This window comes from Malania oleifera, chromosome 4, assembly GCF_029873635.1.
Source record: "Malania oleifera isolate guangnan ecotype guangnan chromosome 4, ASM2987363v1, whole genome shotgun sequence".
Taxonomy (NCBI): domain Eukaryota; kingdom Viridiplantae; phylum Streptophyta; class Magnoliopsida; order Santalales; family Ximeniaceae; genus Malania; species Malania oleifera.
The window spans coordinates 41339868-41364901 of record NC_080420.1 but is presented as its reverse complement, the minus strand read 5'-3'; the positions used below and the strand labels follow the sequence as shown (position 1 = coordinate 41364901).

General features: G+C 36.6%; 1 protein-coding gene across 1 annotated transcript in view; it reads left to right on the top strand.

Annotated features, from left to right (window-relative positions):
• Positions 1-20107, top strand: part of LOC131154439 (lipoyl synthase, mitochondrial) — a 39468-nt gene extending 19361 nt beyond the window's left edge. The window contains exons 3-4 of the mRNA XM_058107223.1: positions 2864-3243; positions 19709-20107. Of these exons, the coding sequence (XP_057963206.1) occupies positions 2864-3243; positions 19709-19840 (512 nt within the window). The 3' untranslated portion in view covers positions 19841-20107. The remainder of the gene's footprint in view (positions 1-2863; positions 3244-19708) is intronic.
• The last annotated feature ends 4927 nt before the right edge of the window (positions 20108-25034 follow it).

Below are 25034 nucleotides of genomic sequence, written 5' to 3'. Positions count from 1 at the left end.
CTCAAAGGAGTAAAGTCCACGAGCCTTACGTATTGTGCCAATTGTCTTCCTCATCTTTTGATCCTGAATAAGAGCATAATTAGGAAGGAAGGCTGCAAGTAGTGACTTTGTAATTTTACTAACATACATGAGATTGAATGGGGATTTAGGATTGTACAAAACATGAGAAAGAGAGATGGAGGACGTAGGATTTAGTGTTCCTATCCCCTTAGCTCTAGTAGTGGACCCATCAGGAAGGGTAACTTGAGGTAGATTTGTAGAATACTGGGGAGCAAAAAAGAAGCTGGTGACAGTTGTCATATGGTTAGTAATAATAGAGTCGATAACCCATGGACTACTGGGAGAAATACCGGATGATATCTGAACGGTATGATTACTTTTTTGAGCAAAAGATGCAATATGATGAGATGATTGTGAGGATGCAAGATGCTGCAAGATCCTTTGAATACTCTTCTTCTGATACAGTTATAATATGTTGTTCACTCAAACAAGTGACTGATGAGAGACACACTTTTAGGATTTGGGGACTCCATCCTGACAACATGTTTTTTGGAATTCACTGACTCCGTCCCAACACTCACAACCTTTGACAACAGATGCAAACCACAAGCGCACGGCAAATGAATATGGGGACTCCATCCTGACAACATGTTTTTTGGAATTCACTGACTCCGTCCCAACACTCACAACCTTTGACAACAGATGCAAACCACAAGCACACGGCAAATGAATAAAAAACAAAGCAAATACCATCGTTCCCTAATAAACTTAATAAACATTGACAAACAGCTCTGGGAAGTATCAGACATTCATTCCCTAGGTGCTGCACATGAGCAACTAAAAAAGGTGAGATCCATGGATAAAAAACATTGTGAAATACTTTAATAATATGTTCATATAGGGATTCAAGAACTGCTCGATGAATTCAGGCCAGAAATATGTCTGAAATTAGCTTCATGGGCCAGTGCGTGCCTTCGACTGGTGCGTGAGGGTGCATGGCTGGAGATGGGATTTCAGTTTTTTGGGGGGGGGGGGGGTTGGTTGTTGGGAGCAAATGGGCAATGTCTTTGGGTGACTATGGTGTTTTTGAAAAATCTATAGAGGTTTTTGTTTTCCTGAACTGGCAGGGTCACCCAGGAAATTTCGGGCGACTGCTCTGGCTTCCAGCGGCTGCTGGCCATTTCTGCTGTCATACTCCTTGATGCAGAGCCAACATTTGACAACTTTATTCCCAACTCTAGTCTCGTAAAACTAATACATGGAACAATTTTTATTTTATTTTTTATAAGCTTACAGTGCTTGGAAGATATGGAAACTAAAGGAAATTAGTTTAAGAAACCTAAATAAATTAAAATAGTAATTTCTTAAATAATAATACCCTAAAATCTTGCTTCCTAAATATTAATATTGAAGATATGATCCTAGAAAAAATACCCTAAATAAAACTTACGAAAATACTATAAAAAACTAGGAAAGTAAAATAACTCTTGCTTGCATGCTGCATCCGTGGGCCTCCCATCCCTCTATATAATTCAGTCCCTTTCCTTCTTTTCTTTATTATAAGTTTTGATTGATTATCAGTTTAAAAACCTATTATTTGATAGATTAAAAAAACCGAACCAAATGTAAAACAGTTCAGTTTCAATCTGATTTCAATTTTTTCGTAAGTTTTTTGCACCCTAATTGTTGGATGAATTTAGATTTTGAGTTGGTTTTTGATTTTGGCAGGATAGACATTTACGCAGTGTCTGGTTGGCTTTTGTTGTAGTTCTTTTAAAGGGCTAATCCTAAGTAGATCTGATTTTGGAACTGGTTGTTGAGGGAATGAGTAGGCAACTTCAGGTTGGAAGAGAGCTTATATTTCTTTAGGAGTATACTAGACTTGCTTCTTCTTGTCTTTTGAGTATTCTTCTTTATTTTATGTCCGTTTACAAGCAGCGAAAGATGGCAGAGGGAGGAGAAGGGGAGTGAAGGAGAAGAAAAGAAGGAAAAAAAGACTTTTTGCCAGCAACAATGGAGGATGCTGACTAGTGGCATAGTCGAACTTTATCGTGGTAGAGTTGTTCTCTTTTTTAGTACGTGGGACTTCAGGTCTGGGGGCTTGTTTGTTGCAGGCTTGTTGGATGCTCATATGGTCAGTTTCCACTCAACTACTCAAGTGGGACCAATGGCACCTGATTGAGCTGCCATGGGGTAAATTGATTAGCCACGTCTTCCTTATGGATTTCTGATATCTGTTACTAGATCAGTGACATTGCAAGTTTAAAAAGCATTCCATAGTTGAAATTATGAGTAATCAAACAAGGATCAGAACAGAATTAAGTACTTAGTTCTGTGGCCATTGGCGCAATTTACCTGTGGCTTGCAATGTGACTTGAAGGCTGTTTCAATTTTATTTTTGTTTTGGTCTTTCTGGAAGATTTTTTATCTTCCTGTTTGTCTATTTTGGAGGATGAATTGTCACATTCCTTTTTCTTAATAAGCCTTTCTTTTTTATAAAAGAAATGTTGTTTGGATCTAGGTTCAGATAAAGTGCCTTACTGAATCTGTCTATTAATGCTTGTTCAATGTTGTGTCAAAAACTCTATTGTGTATGTTAGGGAGCATTGTCTAGGTGAGGCATTCTGAGACTTGCATGCTGATTATGTCTTAATGTAATATTAATTTTAACTGACATAATACATGTTTGATATTGTTGTAGATAAAAAAAAAATGATTTTTTTCTTAATAGTTTTTTAGGCTTTCATTTGATGGTGAATCTGTGCATGAAGATTGATTGGCACTAGGTGGAATTATGTTTATCTGCAACCTACAAAATTTGCTCAAGTAATCAAATGGTTAATTATTTATTGTAATTTTGCAGTGCCTGATTTTCGAGGAGATCTAAACTGTGTCGAGAAAGTTTCTAAATCTGGTTTAGATGTTTTTGCTCACAACATTGAGACAGTTGAGGAGCTTCAGAGCGCAGTTCGGGATCGCCGTGCTAATTTCAAACAGTCCATGGAAGTTCTAAAATTGGCCAAAGAATATGCTCCTGCTGGTACATTAACAAAGACATCAATAATGTTAGGATGTGGGGAGACACCCGATCAGGTTGTGAGAACCATGGAAAATGTAAGGGCTGCAGGTGTTGATGTCATGACCTTTGGTCAGTACATGAGACCATCAAAGCGCCACATGCCAGTATCCGAATACATTACTCCTGAGGCTTTTGAGAATTACCGAGTTCTTGGCATGGATATGGTATGATCTGGTCCTTCACCTACTTTATGCTTATATTAATCTGTCTGTGCAGTCTAAATCAATGTTTTAAAAGGTGGAAGCATAGGATGAGATGTTTTAACCCAAAAGAGGCAACACATAAGTGTTTTGAGAACTTTTTTTAGATAAAAATATGTAAATAAATTACATATATTTTTACAATAAAGAAAAAATTAAGAAAATTGCAAATATATATGATAACAAACAACAAACCAAGCCTTAGTCCCACTAGGTGCGATCATGGACAATTTCCTTCGATAGCTATTAAATTCTTACCCACTACCTCATTCCAAGTTATTTTAGATCTACCTCTATCCCTTCTATTGTCCCTCACAGTAACTCACTCTTCCTCACTAGTATATTATGTACAAGTGTCCAAACCATTTGGATTGTCCCTCCCTTATCTTATCATCTACATGAGTTACGCCTAACTAACTGCGATTGTGTTCATTTCTTAATTTATCTTTTAACATTACACCACTCAGCCATCTAAGTATTATCATAGTGATCTGACAAATTTTACATTGGGTGTTAGCTACCTAACGCAACCCTCCTCCTTTACCTGCGCTTGAGACTGGATGTGTGTGAAAAGATTAGGACATCAAGTGCATCACAGGTGGAGTTAAAATTACAAATATATGTCAAAAAAAAAAAAAATTATATGTAAACAACTTGTTGGCCATTCAAAAATACTAACTTGAATTCATTAAGTAAACCATGTCAGGAGATAGCTATAACATTACAAACTTAAAATTATTTTTAACATCTAAAGGTGCAAGTCTTAGTTATTTTGGAAAGATTGAGTTTCAAGAGCTTTAGAAATCAACTCATATTATGACATTCCTTCCATATAAACATGTAGTTAAAAAATTTTGTAGCTAAATCTAACTTGAGTAACTAGAAATTCATACAGCCAAAATGCATGAGCCTCAATTAAAAAGGTGCAAAATGTGTGCCTTTTGTGCAAATGCATAAGCCTTATGTATAATGCATTTGCATTTTTGGGATTTGGTGTTTTAGTATGAGCCTCAAGGTGTCTTAGGCATGCTTCGTCTTGAGGCAAGAGGCAAGCCTCAAATGAGCCTCTTAAACATTGGTCTAAATTTTATGATTGTTATCATTTAGATATTTATGTATCTGTGGTATTGCAATTGGTATACTCCATCACTGCAGACAAAATTGTTGCATGCATGAAACAAATTATAGTGTTGCTGTAAAATAGAATGAAAAAACGTGATTGCTTTCTTTCTATTTTTCTTCTTTGTGGCTACAAACACCACCCACCCACCCCCCCTCCGGTGCCCAAAAAAAAATGCATGAGCGCTGACTTTGGATTCCTTTCTAAGTTTTCCAATGCCATGGCAAGGCAATATGCTCAAATTGAACGAGTAAAGTGGTAGGGATCCAAGAATGGGCCACCACGTCTAATTAATCTAACTTTTTTAATAATAAGAGTTCATCTATCTTATTTGAGGACCACTGCCCCTAATCTTTAGGTCATATATATCCTAATGAAACCATTATTCCTTGATGACATCTTTAATTAGCAGGAACCCTTGTGCGATCATCAGCCTAAGTTAGCAGTCTTTGAATTTTTGGAGTCATCATCTTATTATTTTTGGGAAAAATAAGCAAAAAACCTAATTTTGACTCAAAACCTGGAAAAGTATCTTAGAAGGAAGAGTAGGGTTTAGGAATGAAGTTACAAATTGAGAAGAAAGACCCATTAAGCACCTTAGTTTGCTTTTTTAGTCTTCTTTTTGTCAAATTGGTAATTTTTAATCCTTAGTCTATCAAATGATGAGTCCAAGCAGTAAGGACATAACCATCCAAATCTATATTGATACTCTGAATCAATTTTAATTCAATACAAACTAAACTAAGCAAACGTGAAATAATGTGTTCTAATCTAAGGTAAGAAAACATAAAAATTAGCATAACCTAAATTCAATTCAATTTTCTAATAATATCATGCTACGGAATACAAATTTTTTTTTTTAATCCTTATGCTGTTCATAAATAAAACAGAAATTGGTACAGGAAACAACAGAAAACCGATAAAAAAAATCCCAGGCATGCTTCTAATCACATCAATTCATCTCTATTAATTTTCTTTAACAACATGGATGAAGTGAATCCAAGGATTGGGCAATATCCTTTTTTCTTGAATAAGCAAAGAAGATTGGCAACCTTGGTGGAAATCAAAGACACTTTAGGGGATTTGTTGTTTTTTATTTATTGATCTTTAGTCTCTGCTTTTCTCAATCCATTCTTTTGTCATTTTTCTCTAATGCTTCCCACATTCACCAGTGGTTTACTTAATAGGCAACAAAGAAAATGATAGGGGTTTCTCCAAGGATCACTTCTTAGCGACTGGTGCTGTTGTCAGCAGGGGCTGCTCAATGTTGGATTTCTGAATTTTTCCTTGATTTCTTTCCAATTTGAACCCAATATCTGATCTTAGCTGTGATTTTGTCAAATTCTGAATCTTTACCTGTTTCAGGGCCTGAAAATGCCACTTCCAACTGATGTTAATCAACGAAGAGCCAACATTTGTGCTTTGGGGCTTCAAATTTTTCTAATTTGCATGACAAACCCTCCAACTAATGGAAATTTACAAATATTTGAGCTTGCTGAAAATGAAGTGTTTTAATAGCCTTCGGTGATAAAAGAAATGAGGTGTTTATGGTGGCAGGGGATATGGCCTCTCTATATTGTTGAATATGGTTGTATTTGCTGAACTTTGGACCATAGTAGTCAAATCGGGATTCCAATTGTGCATTGAAATTCCAATTTTGGGTAGTGCGAATCAAGAATCAAATTGAATCATAAGATTCAGAAAATTTTCCAAAACCAATTCTAAACAACATGCATATATTGATATACAAACAACAAGAAAAATAATAAATTACATTTAAAATTTGATAATAAAAAATCATTCTTCATGGGTATGCTTTCCCTAAACAAATGAAAAGTAAGAGGATGAGTTAGGGAAAATTATGAACTTTTGGTGTTTATCAACAATTTAAAAAAAATATTTCATGCTTATTCTTTCTTGGATTAAAAATAAGAAATGATTAACCTAAAAAATGATAATAATTGAACAAACTACTAAAAGAACCAACTTTTGAATCTTAACAATACAACGAAACAAGAGTACTATGATAGGTCGAGAATTGCGTGAACCTTAGTCAAGATTGTTTCTCCTCTTCTCAATGGTAGAGCACTATACTCTTTCTAGAGCGAAGGATGGTTTTGTGAAGGTAACGTAAGACCCAAAATTTTATTTTCTCCTCTTTTTAAGCACAAAACTTGCATAAACAAGGAATGGAAGGTAATCATGTAAAAAATAAAATCGATGAAAAGGGAAGAAATGTGCTTTTGGGAATTCAAACTAATCGGGTTTGTCAGGATATGATAGGTCGAGAATTGCGTGAATCAATAGATTCAGATCGATTCAATAGATTCAGGAGGTGCATCGACAGATTTGGCAACAATTCAATTGACTTTTGATTCACTACTAATATTTGAATTGATTTGGGGTGGAATTTATACAAATCGTATGAATCGAATCATGGATTGTAAGATTCTAACAACTATGTGATGTAGGACAAGAAGCAAGACCTTGGGAATATCCAAGTTGGAGACTAATTAAGAAGAATTGGATTGATAATTGTTGGGTTTAATTAGTAGTTTATTATATATTTAGTTTAATTGGTATAATATTATGTGTATTTGGGGGCTTGTTTGTAATATTTGTGTAAATTAGGGGTATGTTTGTAATTCATGTAGTTTTAGGGGTATGTGTGTATTTTATGTGTTTAGGCTTTCTTATAAATAGTGTGTGAAAGTCATGTTGTAAATTAGTTGTTGATGAATTTGAATTGTGGATTGAACGTGAGTGTACCTCCTCTCTCCTCCCTTCCCCTCCCTTCCTCTCTTCTATTTCTTCTAATCTCTCTCATGGCAAAACCTTGATGCTGCCCCTGCATCACTTGGTATCAGAGCCCAACTTCAATCTCCATTCTTCCAATTTAATGCCCCCATTATCCCCTTCTCTCCTCTTATGCCCTGTTCTTCTCCCCCTCTTCTTCCCTTCTAATTTTATCTCATTATTCTCTGAATTTCTGACTTCTTCTCTTCTTCTCCTTTCTTCTCTGTTCTGATCTTTTGTTCTGTTCCTAATCCTCTGCTGCCCAGTAGCCTTCTGCTCTCTTTCTTCTCTGATTCCTTTCTCTTTCTCTTTTTCTTCTCTTTAATTCTCTACCATAACTCTCTTAACACTCATTTCTGAATTTTGTTGCCATCTCTTGGCAGTTTCTGTCCAGAAACTCCCCCAAACTCCCATCTTCTTCTTTTCTCTCCTTCGGTTTCTTAACTCTCTCTCTCTCTCTCTCTCTCTCTCTCTCTCTCTCTCTCTCTCTCTCTTTATTTCTGAATTTCAGTATTAAAACAAAAAAATGAAAAGCGGTTCTGCAGTTTCTGAACATTTTCTGGAATTCCATTCATGTCCCATGCTTCAAAACCCTAATTTCCAGCCTAGATTCTACAATACCACTCACATCACCAAAAACAGAACTCCTTGAAACCCTTCTTGTAACGCCCCGACCCGCCACGTGGGCCCGGGGTGTTATTTTTGAAATAAAATAAATAAAATTCTCTGATACCATAATACCACCACTTGCCCTCATAAGGGAAAACCGGGTGGTTCAGTCATAACTGAAAATAAAACCATACAGCAAAAGAAAAACACCTCAATCACATTACCAGAGTTCTAACTGCCCCCAGATACATATATAAAACTACCTGTCAATATATCACAACCCAAAAATAACAAGCATAATAGCTGGTGGCTCACCAGCTCTGTCTACCACTCCCAAAATTCTAATCTCAGCCCCACAGTAAGTTAGGTACGGTTCCCTGTAGGACCTGCAAAGTGAGATGGATAATGGGGTGAGACACTTCTCAGTAAGGCGGATTAAACTATTGTCAGTGTGTGACAGATGAGTTTTACTGCAATAGTTATCTATAACATTTCTTATGTTATCCTTACTAAATATGATTTCCATATAATTGAATCGTAACTATAAAATTCATGACACACATATCATTGCAATTCATAATAGACCTACCAACATGTATATATATTCAACAGCCTATCATAGATAGTACGATACAGTTTAATAAATCTACACTCTACATGATCCATTCACGGTTCACATTCGCTGAGATTGAGGCGTTACATCTCATCGCCCCTCAATGCAGCCATACTCGTCGGGCACTCACTGAGAGGCGTTACGTCTCACCGTCCCTCACATTAGCAAGCCTTCGGGTTAAATCCCGAGAATCGGGGTATTACGTATCGCCGTCCCCCTTTGCCTTTCTCAATAACCATCATCAGGGCGTTACGTATTACTGTCCCCCGAGACATTTTTCAATAATCATCATCAAAGCGTTACGTATCGCCGTCCCCTAAGACCTTTTTCCACACTTACTCTAACAATATCAGTATTTTCACAATTTTCAATCATTCAAGTAAAGCCTGTCATATCAGGAAACGGAATTAAATGGCCATATCATATTTGTCATAACATAACTGTCTCGGTGTCTAACCGGCATAACACATATCGACTATAGCTGTCACATCACAACTCGACTTATAGCCGTTATATCCTACTGTATCATAACTGTTTAACCATTCTGTACATTTATACCATTTAAAATCGTTCTCATACCACACAAATTTTCATTTGGTAAATCATAAATATACATAGCTGTTTGGGAAACATATAAGTTACTAAACATAGGGTTATGAGCATTTCTAGGGTTTAATTTAACTCAACTATACATTTTACTGAAAATAGATGTTCAACCCATTCACGTTAGTTTTCCCCAAAAACGTATAAAAGTCAAAACAACCATTTTCATCTGTCTGATTCATTCAGGAAATCATAAATACTGTTTCTATAAACATATATTGCAATTTAAAGGGTTCATATTCCAAAAATAACTGACATAATCTAATCCTCTTACTTGTTCCTGAAGAAATTGCCTAAAACGTTCAAAATCACGAAACTTAGCCGCTCAAATCTGCCGAAAATCAGCGACCTATGTGCCGGGAGGAGGGAGAGAGGATTGAGGAGCACTCGTGAGTGATCCGGGAGGCCTAGGAGAGAGAGAGAGAGTCTTCCAAAACCCTAATTAGAGAGAGAGAGTGAGAGAGAGAGAGAGAGAGAGAGAGAGAGAGAGAGAGAGAGTAAATGAGAGTCATGAAAAAAAAATGTTACTTAGCCCTTAAGTAACTCAGCACGCAGGGAAACCGTCAACGGTTTGGCCACTTACCAAACTTGAATGCCCGTGTAATGCTCTCGGTAGTTTGCCTTGCAGGAAAACCGTCGACGGTTTTTCTGAGCTCCCTAAAACCGTCGACAGTTTGGTCCTGTTCCAAACCAACTTCCCTCTTTTCTTTCCCTTTCTCTTTCCTTTTATTTATTTATTATATTTTCTTGGTTCAGGTTACTACACTTCCCCTCCAATTTTCATTGCTGTCCGACCACCAGAGGACACTCCATGCGCCAGCCAAAACATCTCCAAATGTCGGCTCTTCGAAAGCCCCATCCTCTTGTGCTTTTCTCATCACACCACCAACACCATGTACTCCCCATTCATTGATCTCCCTTCACTCTCAAAAATCATTGATGGAAAGTTGCCGCTGGCGACTCACGCGCCAGCGACTGTGAGTGGGATTCTGCCAGATTTCCCTCCTACTGCCAGAATCGTGAGAAATTGGTTCCCAGCTACAAGATATTGGTGTTTTCTCCGTGATATTTTGATATGCAGCATGGTATTTTGATCACGGACATAACATAATGCAAGCAGGTGCGATAATTTGGCACGGAACACTAGAGGTTGAAGAATTATTGTATCATCAGCACTTTGGAGCATGGAGTTGTCACTGCCAGCATAACAAATCAGTTTGCATAGCCGTGTTTATGAGTTTTCATGTGTTTATGAGTTTTCTTTGTGAATTTGATTCATTTCAGCAGGATAATCAATATCTAAGGTGAATTGAAGATAGTTTTTGAGAAATTGGGAGCAAGGCTTGTGGGAAATTGTGTTAAAGGATTGTGATGTATAGCTCCAGCATATATGTATAGGCATAAATTCAGCAACATGGTGATGAGTTATAGGACACAGAAATGCACTTATCTTACCTTGGGCACAATTTCAAGCTCTTCAACACTTTTCTCAAATGTTGAGAAAAGGTTTGCAAAATCATTATTGATGGAAGATGTCCAATGAATGTGGCTTTCTTAAATGGAGTCACTCAAGTGCAGCTTCATCCAGAACACTCACCCAGAGCCTTATGAAATGTCTTGGGTTGATAACTCTATTGTACATGTTTATGAAAGATGTTTGTTCCCATCCAAATGGGTGAATATTTGGCTAATGTTTGGTGTAATATCCTACCTATGAAGACTGGGCATACTCCTTGGTTCTCCTTGGTTGCATGATTTAGGTGTGACTAAAGGACATGAGAACACTTGTGTCTTTCACTATAATGGGAAGAGAATCATTTTGAAGTTCCCTCTACCAATGAACCAAGACAAAGAATCAGTCATAATTACTCAGCTTGAAGACAATACAAAGAAGGAAATGAATTTGTTTAGTGATGCAGGGGCGGCATCAAGGTTCTGCCATGAGAGAGATTAGAAGAAATAGAAGAGAGGGAAGGAAAGGGAGAGAGAGGAGATATTTGGGGGGGGGGGGGGACCTCACGTTCAATCCACAATTCAAATTCATCAACCACATGGCTTTCACACACTATTTATAAGAAAGCCTAAACACAAAATTACACACATACCCCTAAAACTACATAAATTACAAACATACCCCTACTTTGCATACATATTACAATCAAGCCCCCAAAATACACATAATATTATACTAATTGAACTAAATGCATAATAATGGTTTCTCTATCAGCAAGCCATGTGCTACTTGCATGTATGTGCCATTAATATCTCACACTTATAATTTTTTTTAAAAAAATTAGTTGATCTTTTTCCCAATAAATTCAGCCTTTGGGTAAATAACAATTTAATTATTTTTTAAAACAATTTTGGTTAATAATACTTGGAGTGAGGATTATGAGAGAGGTTGGGAAAACTTTAGATTCTATAAAAAACTTGACTGGAAGGCAGTGCTCTTGTAATGGATTTTTATATTTTAATTTTTTTTTTTCCTATTTTGGTATTTCCCTTACTGTTTATAGTTTTTCTTCAGCCTTTCTAGCTGGTTGGGGAGGATCTCTTGTCCTCCAAATCTTGTAATCCGTTTCTCAGTTTTAATAAAATCGTCTTTTTCTATCAAACAAAGAAGACTAGCATATTATGGGAGCTTGATAATTTGGTTAGGAAAGAGGAAGAAGGGAGCCTTGAATTGTGAGGCAGCCAAGTGGGTTTATTGAAAAATGAGTTAGAGGTGATCTTTAGGGAAGTTAGTTGGCTGCAGAAGACAAAATTTAAATGGTTTAGAGAGGGTGATTGCGATCCAAAAATTTTTCATAGTATGGCAAACAACAAGATGAGGTGGAACTTGGTTAAGGAATTCAAAGTTTTTAGGGGTTGGGTTGGTGGGTGGGTTGAGGTTACTTGTGACAGTTTGATCGCAAATGAGATTTCAGAGATTTTTTCTAGGAGGATGTTTGCAGGCCTGTGACTGAGGGTTTGGAGTGTTTCCTATTTCTAGTGCCTAGTTGACTTGGTTGGAAAGGCCTCTTGGGGAATGTAATGGAGGCTGTTATGATTGGGATGGAGAAAGATAAGGTTCTGGGTTTGGATTTTTATCTTTCTTTCAAGATCATTGGGATGTGATTAGAGAGGATTTATTAGAAGGTTTTTAATGGGTTTTACTTTAACAGGATTTTCAGTAAAATTGTTAATCTACTTTTAGCAGTTTGGTGCCTAAGAAGAATCGGTCTATTAAAGTTTCTGATTTTCAGCGTATCAATTTAGTAGGTAATGTATATAAGATTATTGATAAGGCTCTTACAGATGCAGATAGGTTGAATTTTGTTCTGAGATACTATTTCTCAAGCCTAAAGTGCTTTTGTAGGTGTACCAGATTGTGGATGTGACCTAGTAATTGATAAGGTTGTGGAGGATGTTTTTAGAAGGAAACTGAAGGGGGCTGTGTTTACACTGGATATTGAAAAGGCTTACGATTGGGATAGTTGGAACTTTGTGGTAAGATCTTTGTTAGGAAGGCATTTGGTGAGAAGTAGCGAGATAACGGGTGCTTGTCTAATGCATTTTTTTTTAGTCATTAAAGAGAACCTATGTCATGGTTAAGGGCTTTGATAGGTATTGGGCAAGGGCATCTGCTCTATCTTTTTTTCTTTTTTTTTTGTTGTTGATGTCTTGAGTAGATTGGTTGATAGGGCTGCGGATAGAGGGTTTTTTGGGAGGAATTGGGGGGGTTGTGGTGTCTCATCTTCAGTTTGCAGGTGATACAATCTTTTTTCCCCCTCCTTATATGGTTGTAGTCTTTTGTGAATGTGCTTCCCATTTTATGACTTCATGAGCGGGTTTCTGGTTTAAAAATAAATTTGAGAAGAGTGGGATTCAAAGCATTTATCTTAGTTATAATAGATCTTTGGAGTTTACTTCTTTATTTGGGTACGGTATGTTAGAGTGGCATTTGATTTATTCTGGGGTTTGTTTGGGTGGTAATCCTAGGTCTGCAGGTGTTTTGAATAGTGTCAGAGAAGTTGTCTAGGCATTTGGATGGATTGGAGGGTGCTTTATTTTCTTTAGTGTTTGTCTATCAGGATCCCTTATTATTTGCGTTACTTTTGGAATATCTATAAGGATAGCTTGTAAGAAAATTATGAGAGATTTCCTTTGGCCTGAGATCGGGGAGAAGAGGGATCATTTGGTTAGTTGAGATATTGTTTGTGGGTCTAAGATGGAGGGGGTTGTCTAGATATTTGTAAGTTGATGCCTGAAAAAGTTGCTTTAATGGGTAAATGGCTTTGGTGGTTTCCCTTAGGGGAGACTCTGGCATAATGTTATTATAAGTAAAATTGACATGCAAGTAAATGAGTGGGATGCAAATATGGAAATAAGACATTCTTTTGAGAGTCCTTGGAGGTGAATTTTGCATGTCTATTCTCTCTTTATCTCTTATACCAAATTTGTTGTGGGTAATGGTTCTTGAATTTGCTCTGTGTAGACATTTGGTTGGTACTTATTTGCTTTTCATGCCTTTTCATCATCTATATCTTCTTTCGTCCGTGCATAATGGTGTCATTTCTTCCTTTTTGATCTCTAATGAGTAATAGTATATCTTGAGATTTCCATTGTCATAGGTGTTTTAATGATAGGGAGGTGGAGGAGCCCTCTCTATGTTGCTGTTGTTAGAGGTTTGCGGTCCTTCCAATAGGAGGGACATTCAGTTGTGGGGTTTAGACACTTTGGGGGGTTTTTTCCATGTAATCCTTTCTTGAGAATTTGATTCATGTTAACATGTCCTTTACGCCCCGTTGTATTATTTGGAAGGCTAAAATCCCCTATAAAATTGAGGATTTTATTTCATTGGTTGTTCTTAATAGAGCTAACACCAGCAACTTGTTGTAGGTTAGGAGGCCTTTGGAGGCTTTATGTCTGGAAGTGTGTACTTCACGTTTTGACAGTTGAGACTCTGCTTCTCATCTATTTTACACTGCTCTTTCAACTGGATTGTTTGGTATAAGTTGTTCTGTTTATTTGGAGAACTGGATTTGTATGGAATTAGCGGCGGATTTGTTGGCTATTTTGGTAGGAGTGGAGATGTGGGAATTTTTTAGTTTTGTGGGGAATTTGGTTGGAATGGAGCACACATCTTTAGGTGAAAAAGATGATGTGTTCCTTGCTCTGGGATAGGATTCATGATATGGCTTCAGTAGGTCTTTTGCAGCTAGTTGTTTTCTTGATCTTCGGTGAGATTGCAGCTTTGTTATTTTGATTGTTGTATTGTTTTCTTTTGTTCATAGGAGGATTTCTATTTCTCCGTTTTAAAAAATAATTCAACTTTTATATGTTCAGTATTTATACATGGATAATTTCCAGTTCTTAAGGTAATTGGTGCTGATGTGCATGTTATGTGCTTTGAATCATGAATCATTGCCATCTTATTCTTCTTCTTCCATTTTTTTCCTCTTCATTTCTGTTTTTGCATAGTTCAATGGCTTGACCATTGTTGAACTGATTGAAATTTTTTGGTGAAAATTGTGTCCACTCTTTGGAGGTTTTCTTGCTTCTCTCTTTCAGAGGTTTTTCAGGGAGCAAGGATGTTAACAGATTGTTGTGTAACTTGTGTTTTGCTGTGTTCCTGTGATTTGGGGCATTTGTTTGGAAAGGAGTTCTTGTATTCCAAGTGGACACTATTTGGTTTATATCTACTCTGCTGGGAATAGAACTGGGTTCAGGCATCCTTTGGGATTTCTTTTCTGAGTGTTTTAACGGAATTTGCTTTTGACTTCAAGAGAGATTGGAAGACATTTCTGTCCCAATGTACTCTTTGTTTCTTTTCTTCTCTCTCTTTGTTTTTTTTTTTCTGCTGTTTTTTCTTATTCTTATGATTTAGGAGCATGACTTATCCTCCGCTTTGTATCTCTTCTTTTGAGTGATTTTTTCTAATAAAAAAGGTAGTTGACGACTACCTTAATTATTGCTTCTATGTTTCATTAGGCTACATGAGATCTTTCATGTTTGCAGTCTTTGATGCTTCATTTAATTCTATCTAATGACAATTGATTTCAATGTGATTGTTTTTTTGTTATCTCAAATTTTAGATCCATTTTCTGGGCCAATCACTGCATAGCAGAGCACGGGGGTCAAATTTTTTCTTGTGCACAAAGTGTGCATTTTTGCATGCCAACTTTGTTTTTGGTTTTTTTTTTCTTGATATTCTTCTATTTTCTGAGGTCTGATTGGATTTATCTTTGCAGACAGATTGAGTTTTCACCCATTTACCTTGTTGTGTCAGGCTAGTTGTGGTGTGGTAGGAGATTGCTTATATTTGAATTCCACATCTAGACTATGGTTGAACCTATTTGGTTAAAATTGAATTAACCAACCAAACGGGAAATGTTGGTTAGTTATTGGTCAATTTAGTGTGGTGTGGTAGTTTTTGAAATTCCAGTTTTTGATTATTTGTTTGGTCAATAAATTTTTTAACAGATTAACCAAATTAACTGAATTATTTATGTACCTATGGATATATATATTATTATATAGAATGCATCTTATATAATATATTACAAATTAGTAAACCAAATCCACCTATTGTATAGCTAGTCCCTTTTTCAGTGCACAAAACTCATGACTAAGCTTTCAAGCCCCTTCCTTTCCCCGCCACCCCAATCATTTCTCAGATCAGCCAGATGTAGGCTCACAACCACTCTGCTCCGTCAGTCATAATTTGGTGCACAACCCCTAGCCCCTTTCCAGAACTCTTCAATCATAAGATGTGATGGTATTTTTATAGGGGCAGTGCTAGTGAGTACTGTGACACAGTCGGTGATATGCAAATGGGATGTGTTAATGAAATATTGTTTAGGTCATTGAACCGATGATGGGCTGCTATTCAGGGAATTTTGATTATGGTGATGTGCTTTGCATGTTGATGATGGATTTCAAAGGTAGTGGTTGGGACTTGTGACTTGTGAGATAAAATTGATGAGGGTGTGTTTCTCAAATATGTTGATGGGGTTTCCCATTCCAGACAAGTTTCAACAATGGACTGAACATTGGAACATGGTCTTAGGCAAGTTTGAGCTTCTCTCGTTGTTCTTCCCTAAAGTTCTTTTTTGGTTTTTTGATTTTTCTCTTCGAGTGGTTTGTGGTGTGGTCATGTGTGTTGGTGATAGCGATGGAGATGGTGGCAGCTTGATCTGGTGGGTCTAGGACTGGGATTCACAGTTGTTGCTCATAATGATTTATGTAATGTTTCCACTCTTGACTTTTTTGTATGTTTTAGTTTTCTGATTTGTGAGCAGTGTGTGCACTTGCATGTTCTGATGTGCTGGGGAATTGACCAAAATTTTTTTTTCCTGTTAATCTTATTTAATTACTCATTTTGTTTGGTTCATTTAATCCAAATTTTTTGGCTAATTCAGTAATTTGGTGAAAGAAATGGAAGCAACCGAACACTCAGCTCTAACCAAGACTTTTAGCCTATATTTTACTATACAGCCCCTCTGTTTATGGTTTAACTAGCATCAATTTGGTGCTTAGAAAACTAACTAGTATCAAATTGGTGATCCCTAGGAATTCTTCTTTAGATGGTCTTTTTCCTCCCATTATAAAATGAGGTCGCATATTAGGCACCAGTTTGTATCCATATGTGATTTAAGTTGCCTGAATGATCCTCTATTGCTTAACAGTCAACACACATTAGTTTTGGATGTATTTTGAGTAGACCTGGAAAAATAGATAAAAATCTGTTAATCCGAACTGAATTTGACCCGCTTAAACTGACTCATAATCGATCCGCACATTAAATGAATCGAATATGATTTAAACTTTTTTTATCCGCCTCTAAATGAGTCGGTTGGCGGATTTGAGATTTTATATAATGGATATTCGCTTATGTGCTAACAACTAATGTCTAAATTCATTGATAATCCATCTGCCCTTGCTTATTAGGTATCAATTCAATTAGCATAAGCTACAAGGTTGTTAGAATTGGGATCCTACATAGGATTGTTGGGAGGGTCCGCAGGATCAGATCATAGGATCGGATTGTGGATCGTAAGATTCTACTTACAATGTAAAATAAATTAAAAATTTATAGATTTGGTGATTTATGACAATTATCAATAAAATAATCCTAAAACTTGGTAGTAAGTTTAAGAAGTTAAAACAAATTTTAGGAATGTAGCTAGCTTGCCAGCTAGCACCTAGCTGGTTTTTTCTTAACAATTTTGAACCTGAAAAAAAAAAATCTAAATAACCTGAACTGCAAAGTGCTCTGCAAAGGGTAGAATGTTACTGGCTTATTTTTTTTAAATAATTATAATTAAAAAGAAAATAAAAAATAATGAAGAGAAGATGGAAGAAGAAATTTCTAATCTTAATTCAATGAACTGATGTAAATTTCTCAATTTTCACAGGTTTGTCATTAGACCATAACAAGAATAAGAAGAACAAAAAAAAGAAGGAAGAGGAAGAACTTTTTTGTTAATCTCAAAGAAAAGAAGAGAAGAGAGCTATATGCTCTTTGCTTTGAGAAAAAAAAAAAGAAAAAAGAGATAGGTCTCTGGCTTATCAATAACAAGAGGGAAATTAAAAAAAAAAAAGGAAGAAAGTAAAAAGAACTACAAAAATAATGCATAACTGCTACAAGCTTGCAACTTTAAGCTCTCAACCTGGACTGTGCAACTCCCTAATTATTGAAGCTCTATTCTGATCTCAAAGCTCTCTGTTGACCTCTACTGTTGCTGGAAGAAGGAATAATCCAAGCCTATAGACAACTTAGGATCCATCTATCAAGAACTCTATGCTCTCAAAGAGCTTTCAATTTTGAAGGAAGAGAGCTTTCAAGAGATGCTTAGCTGCTCTTTTGACTTTGGATTGAACAAATCCTAGAACATGCTTGTTATGTTGCCCTAATTTGATGCATTTAGCTAACTAGACCAAATTTTGTATCTTGTAAAAGTAAAGTGTTTGGGCCAATAAAAATATGTATTGGGCCTTTTTTGTTAAAATCCTAAATCAGAAAAATCCATATTCCATTGCAAAAGTAGGATCACTAGGATCGCAAGTATGATCGAGATCCTAAGATTCTAGATAAGATCCTACTGAGATCTACTTTATTAAGATTCTACTTAAGATCTAGATCGATTAGTCAAGTATGGATCATAGGATTGCATGATCCAGATCGCAATTTTGATAACCATGATAAGCTCTATTGGCCAAGGTCCAGTTTCACACTCCCAACTCTTATAATATACTGTATGTGCCTGTGGGTATGCCTCATGCCCACATTCAAACTCAAAGCCCTAATATTTAATTTTCCCATGATAAAAAAAGCCCCTAAATTCGTGATATTAAAAATAAAAAATTTATAATTTTGTTATTGATTATTAAATGTTTACAGTTATCAAATTCTAATTTTATAAATAATTTCTGTTATTATATTATAAAATAAATTGTTCATCGAATGGTGAGAAAAAAATTATATTAGGGATATGAATGACAGATTATACATCATCCGTCATGAATTATCCAATCTGAACTGTCATAAATCCGTAACTTAATTGAGTTGGATGTGGATTGTAATATCCTCACCTGATAATCCACCTAATCCGCTTTGTCAGGTCTAAATTTGAGCTTGGTAAAAATAAATAGGAATGGCCATGGAAAACACTCAGTCATGTTCTCACAGGCTTAGAATCTGGGTGTTTTGCTCATGGCAGTCGGACATCTTCAAACTAAATCAAGTGGCTCCTCTTTTACTGTTGGACCACTTTTGATGAATTAGTCTGCAGGTGCTACTACCCTTTGCTATTTTCTTTAGTGGCAAAACTTTCTTAACCTGCTTTAAGTTTTCCATCAACACAAAGGCTGCCCTGCTCCTTTTTTTTGCCCCTTAAATTAACCACCATGCTCCTTATTTTGGTTTGGATCTCCCTTAAGATATGTGCGTGCCCCTCTAAGCACACTTTTGTGATTGTATTGCAAAGTGTCTCACTGTACTGTACGTCTGTAACCAATGATTCCAAAAGGGTAGAGAGCATTGGATACCACCCCGGACCACACGAACTGGGGCATATGAATAATTTTCTTATTTAATGCACACTAGTTGCAGAACAAACTGACTCTTATCATCATGGTGTATTAGTTTGTGAGCGCATACTTCAATCAGTACCTTCCTGGCATGATTTTTGATGAAAATATGCCTGACCAATGTTTTTGTGGACCTTTATTTTTTTAACCTTTTGTCTTGATCATTAATAGTTTTTGGTGGCCTGCCCCGACAGTTTGTCAGTTAATTGGAGTCATCAATGATAGCCAGTGTGAAAATGTATTCTGCTCGTGCCACCTCATTGTGAATGACACTTGGGTGCTGAAATATTGGGAGGGAGGGTCTCCAATCTTCAGACCCTCTTCCCCCTCACATGGCTGGGATGGGTCCTTGGGAAAAATTGTTATGAAGAATCTACTGCAGTTGCTCCTTTTCCCTAATATTTTACTTTGCATCATAATATTAGCCCTTTCGCATTTTAAATAGGAGCTGTCCATGGATGATTCTGTGCCAATAAGCAGTTAACAATTCAGTTTCTTTCTATTATGTTTCTTTGCAGTGGTCATGATATTATTATCTTATATTCAGAAGGAAACATGCTTTTGTTGTTTGTTTTATTAAAAAATTGTATGCACCTGGGTTGTGGTGGGTGCAGGGATTTCGGTACGTGGCATCAGGCCCCATGGTCAGGTCTTCATACAAGGCTGGTGAATTCTACATCAAGTCCATGATTGATGCAGATCGCGCCTCTTCTTCTTCATCTTCTTCTTTCTCGTCAGTACTCTGAATCCATCCCCATCTATTATCTTCTGCTCACTCTCTGTATTTTTGGTAGTAGTGTTCTCTGTTTTCCTTCCTCACTTCCCCCTTTTCCCCACCTTGGGTGACCTAGCAGTGTAACCATATATAATCTCAACTCAAAATTTGATTTCAACTTCTTCATTTGGAGACATCACACTGTAATGAGTTTTTGAAATTGGAGTTGGAACTTGATGAAGCCTGATTTGGCTATTGAATAATATTAAATATATGAATGCATTAACTGCCTTGATCACATGCAGAAGGTCAGAAGAAGGCTCTCATGCTAGCAAGTCTTTGCAATAATAAGTGTCGTGTCACGTAACGTTGCATCATAAAGAAGAGGTCATGCTCCTGTTATCTCATTCAGAATACATGAGCTGTTGAGTTGCAAAAAACAAACATACTTAAAACTGGCCAAACTATTTTAAGAACAAAAAACAAAATATTTGTTACTAAAACAAATGTATATAATTTTTAAAAAAAATTTAAAGAAAAATTATGTTGAAACACGATTATCCTGCCAACATATTTTAAGAATAATAAAAAGAAAACCAAACATTTACCATCGTTAAAAGAGATGAATGTAATTTTTAAAAATATAAATAAAAATGCATTTTAAAATAATAAAAAACATTTACTTATTCTATAGATAGATAGGTTTCCGGAAAAGATTACAGGAGAGAGAGAGAGAGAGATCCAAATGCTTGATGGGATTTGAGTAGGAATCCGTACAAAAGGGGCAGGAGTTTGGGGACCCACCCAAGTATTAGTCGGATCCCCCACCCGAGAAATTTGTTGAGATCCGTGTCCAAGACTTATCATTACCCCCTTTGTTTATTCAGTCCTCCGTGAATGGCTGCTTTTGGTTTACAACTTTACACGTCTGGGTCCGCCCCCTAAGATTTGAATTCATATTAAAACGGAATATAAATTTAAACTATATTTCATTTAAATTTATATAAGTTCAAATTCACCTTTAAGAATTCAAGTGGAGCAAATTTTTTTATTTACTTTTACACGATATTTTGACTCATTTTACTAACTTTTACTTGATGTAGAAAAGCTTAATAAATTAAAAAGGCCAGAATAAAAAGTTAATAAAATGAGTTCGAATAATCGTTCGTCGTTAAATAAGTTTGATGTAGAAAAGTTTAATAAATATATCGCTTTATTGTACTAACAACTAACACATACTCGATCAAAAAAAGGGTCATTTAGCATTTTAAGTTATATATGTTGTGTGTTAGTGTCTGTTACAAACTAGATTCTCACATATACTAATTATATTTTGGAAAATCAATGCATGTTTTGATGAAAATTGTAAAATATTCCTTTTCATAAGAAAAAAAAATTAATATAATGCTATTTTTCCAAACAATAAATACAGGTATACATATTTCAAAAAGTTGACCTTAATTTTCAATACTATTTTTGAGCACATGAAAATAGCTCAATTAAGCTAATATTAAATTTAATAAATATAAAAATCTAGAAACTATAATATCATAGATTCTAATTAATTAGGATTAAAATTGTGTTACCTAGGCATTGGTTTCCCCTGATTAAGTTTGGTGGAAACACATAGTAGTTGTATCATACTAGATTGACAAGATAGACATTAAAAATATCATAACCAAGTTGACGGTGCATAGAACATAGGATCACAATCAATTGTCACGTGCTTACAATAGCATATTCTACTTACATTTTGGTAGAAGTACATGATTGCTTTCTCATTTAGCTCTCTAAACAAACATCTATGAATCAGTTAATGCATTTTATTTTTTATTTTTTTGGTTTTAATTTGAAGAAACAGTTGATGCATGATAGGTACACCATAACTTCATTCAGCTCTTATGACATGACACTTCCACTCCCTCCGCCCTTCATTGTAACATCAACTCAACTATAAACTTTTTTCACTTGCAAGTGACTGTATACTCTTTCTATTAGACATGTATATTTGGCTAGATTCGAGAAATGCTAGCCATTGGTTTGTTACTGTTGATATGATTACAACTTTCAAATATAAGCATTAACAATCAACGTGACTAAGAAAGGAGCTTGATGCAGCCACACTTGCATGCCTCATTTTTGCCAAATCATGCACCCTATTTTACCATTTTACACAATTTGAGTATGTTGGTGAGGTCATTTAACCTCTTATTCATTTTTTTCCCATCAAGGTAGAGCTTCACTTGACAAGTCACTCTTTGTTACTAGTTACATTAATGCAATCGATATTATATCACTCTTCCAGGACCTCAATATGATACTTAAGGTGTCCATATAATTGTGTTTGTCAATGATATTATGTATTTAAGTCCTCCCTCTCTCTCTCTCTCTCTCTCTCTCTCTCTCTCTCTCTCTCTCTCTCTCTCTCTCTCTCTCTCTCTCTCTCATGCACACACACATAGAGGTTGGAGCTTCCAATGTCAAGTTATATATGCACTTGGTTGTGACTCCTTCACTAAACACAAATACACAGCATTGGTGATGCACTTCATATTATATTAATTATTTTTCCAAATTTTAATTTATTAATGTATCTTATCTTCTTCTCTTTTCCTTTTAATATTTAGATGGAGGATGATGTGACAAATCCCTTGCTCCTGTCAACAACATAAGAGTGTATGTAGTTGATATTATCACCTTCCTTCACTTGTTATATCATATTATATCCTTTTCCCCCCTAAATAATAGTTAAATTACCTTAATTTCTACACTAATAGTTTATAAAATGAAGCCTCCTATTAATATATATATATAAGAGGGGAAATGCGAGGAGAGGAAAGGGTGGTTTAAATTGGGATGAAGCTAGATTTTAAAATTTGGTCATGTAGTTGAAATCAAGTTTTTCAAACTCCACTTCTATGCAAGTTTTTAAAAAAGTAATCTAGTTTTAAACATTTGACTTTACAAAATCGTTTTTATCTTTACAAAGTAATCTAGAACAGTTCGGCAAGAATACCCACGAAGAGCAGTTCAGCAAGAATGCCCATGAGGAGTAGTTGGACAAGAGTGCCCATAAAGAGCAACTGGGCAAGAATGCCTATGAAGAGTAGCTCGGCAAGAATGTCCATGTAGAACAATTTGGAAAGAATGCCCAGGAAAAGCAGTTCAGCAAGAATGCCCACGAAGAGCAGTTCGATAAGAATGCCCAAGAAGAGCAGCTCTGTAAGAATTCCAAATAAAGAGCAGTTCGGCAACTCGGCAAGAATGCCTATAAAGAGCAGCTCGGTAGTTTAGTAAGAATGCTCAATAGGAGCAACTCGGCAGAGTTCCCATGAGGAGCAGCTCGACAGTTCGGAAAGAATGCCCCATAAAGAGTAGTTTGGCGGCTCGACACAAATGCCCCACGAAGATCTGCTCGGCACGAATGTCCCACGATGAGCTGCTTGACACAAATGCCTTATGAAGCCTTGCTTGGCACAAAATGCTCAATGAAGACCAGCTAAGCATCATCGGCTCGGCACAATTCGCACACAAAAGCATCAGCTCGGGTGAGCCGGCATCTTAGTACATTTAGCTTGGCAAGCCACACCCAAATCTGGCTCAACAAATCGGCTCGGCAAAGCCCTGTATGCCTCTACCTCGACTCGGACTAGCCGACTCCCCCTCGAGTTCGACTTGGCAAAGCCAAGAGCGCCACAAGATCGGCTTGGGTAAGCCGAGCATACCCCAAATCCGGTCCGGCAAGCCATAGATAAAAAAGTAGCTAAAGAGGTTGTTAAAAAAAAAATTCCCTCCATGGACTAAGCCTGAGTAAGAAATCTCCCATTAAAAAATCACACAACATTATTTCGTATCGTGTCATCATCCGGATAAAATGCAACTAGGCTTCGCAAAATCCTAATAGGAGCAACTTTCAAACTTTGGAAAAAAACTTCAAAATTCGAAACTAAAGGGGGGGCAACTGATATATCCTAAAAGTATATCACCTTATAAGTCAAGAGGAGACTAAGACCCAACATTGATGAGGGCAGTTACTACCCAAGTCAATCGTCTTGTCAGAGCAATTGTCATCCGCCTTATAATGACTAGAGTCATCCACGCCAACAAGGTAATAATTGGAGCAATTCATGTCCGCACCATAATTCACCAATAAATGGCATATCACCCTCAGGTCAAATTCCTTCACTATAAATAGGGACTCAGAGAAGAGATTAAGGTATCTCATGCATTCTAAATCATACTTTACTGTTGCTTCATACCTCTCGAAGTCAATCCCTAACTTAGGCATCAGAAATATCCCCGGAATACACCCCAAATTCTCCAAGCCAATCTTCTCTCCATCCCTTTCAGGTGATCGAGATCGGAGAGTTCATCGGAGGTCATCGACATTTTTATTCAACAACATACACTATATTTTCTTTAAATCTACGAAAATCCAAATTTGAATTTTGAATTCCATGCATCTAAATTTAGTATTAGTGAATTGAGTTTTTGTTGACCTTATTGGTCACGCCCGGTTTTGATTATGACAAATACTCATTGTATCTAATGAACGTTTTTGAGGTTTTGTGTAGGAATCAAGAATGATAAGATCAAGATGTGTACAAAGTAAGAAAAGCTTGAAAACCAAATCATATTCTTTGTAATATATTTATATTGGTCTGTAATAGTAATTAGGGCATTCGGTTTGTAATAAGCTCACGCACATCACATGTATGATTTACTATGTAAGCTCAAACCGAACCATGGATGAGATAGGACCTTAGGGTGCACCTTCGGTCAACTGAAGGTCGACCGACACCGGACTTTCTCGGTGTTTCCAAATTGGACCCCAAGTGACCTTAGGACACACACATATGTCACATATGTTTATTAGGCACTTGAAATAGACTTATTTGGGTCAATTCGGGACCGAAATGCACACTTGGTGCACTTTCGATCGACTGGACAATTCAGTTCAATTTGGCTCGGTCGATCGAAACCAGTCCGGGTCAACTATTTGACCCAGGCCTGGTCGACCGAACCACCTGGGAGTCAACAGTTTGACCTCCCGATCGACCGACCAGATTTGTACTCCAACAACCTGGTCGACCGAGGGGTCTTGGGAGAATTCCCAACGGTCTGGTCGACTGAGCCCTTTAGCTCAAAATTGCCCCAATCGACCGAACCTCGGAGTTTTGGAAAATCGCCCTTACCCGGTCGACCGACCACTCAGTTCAAAATGC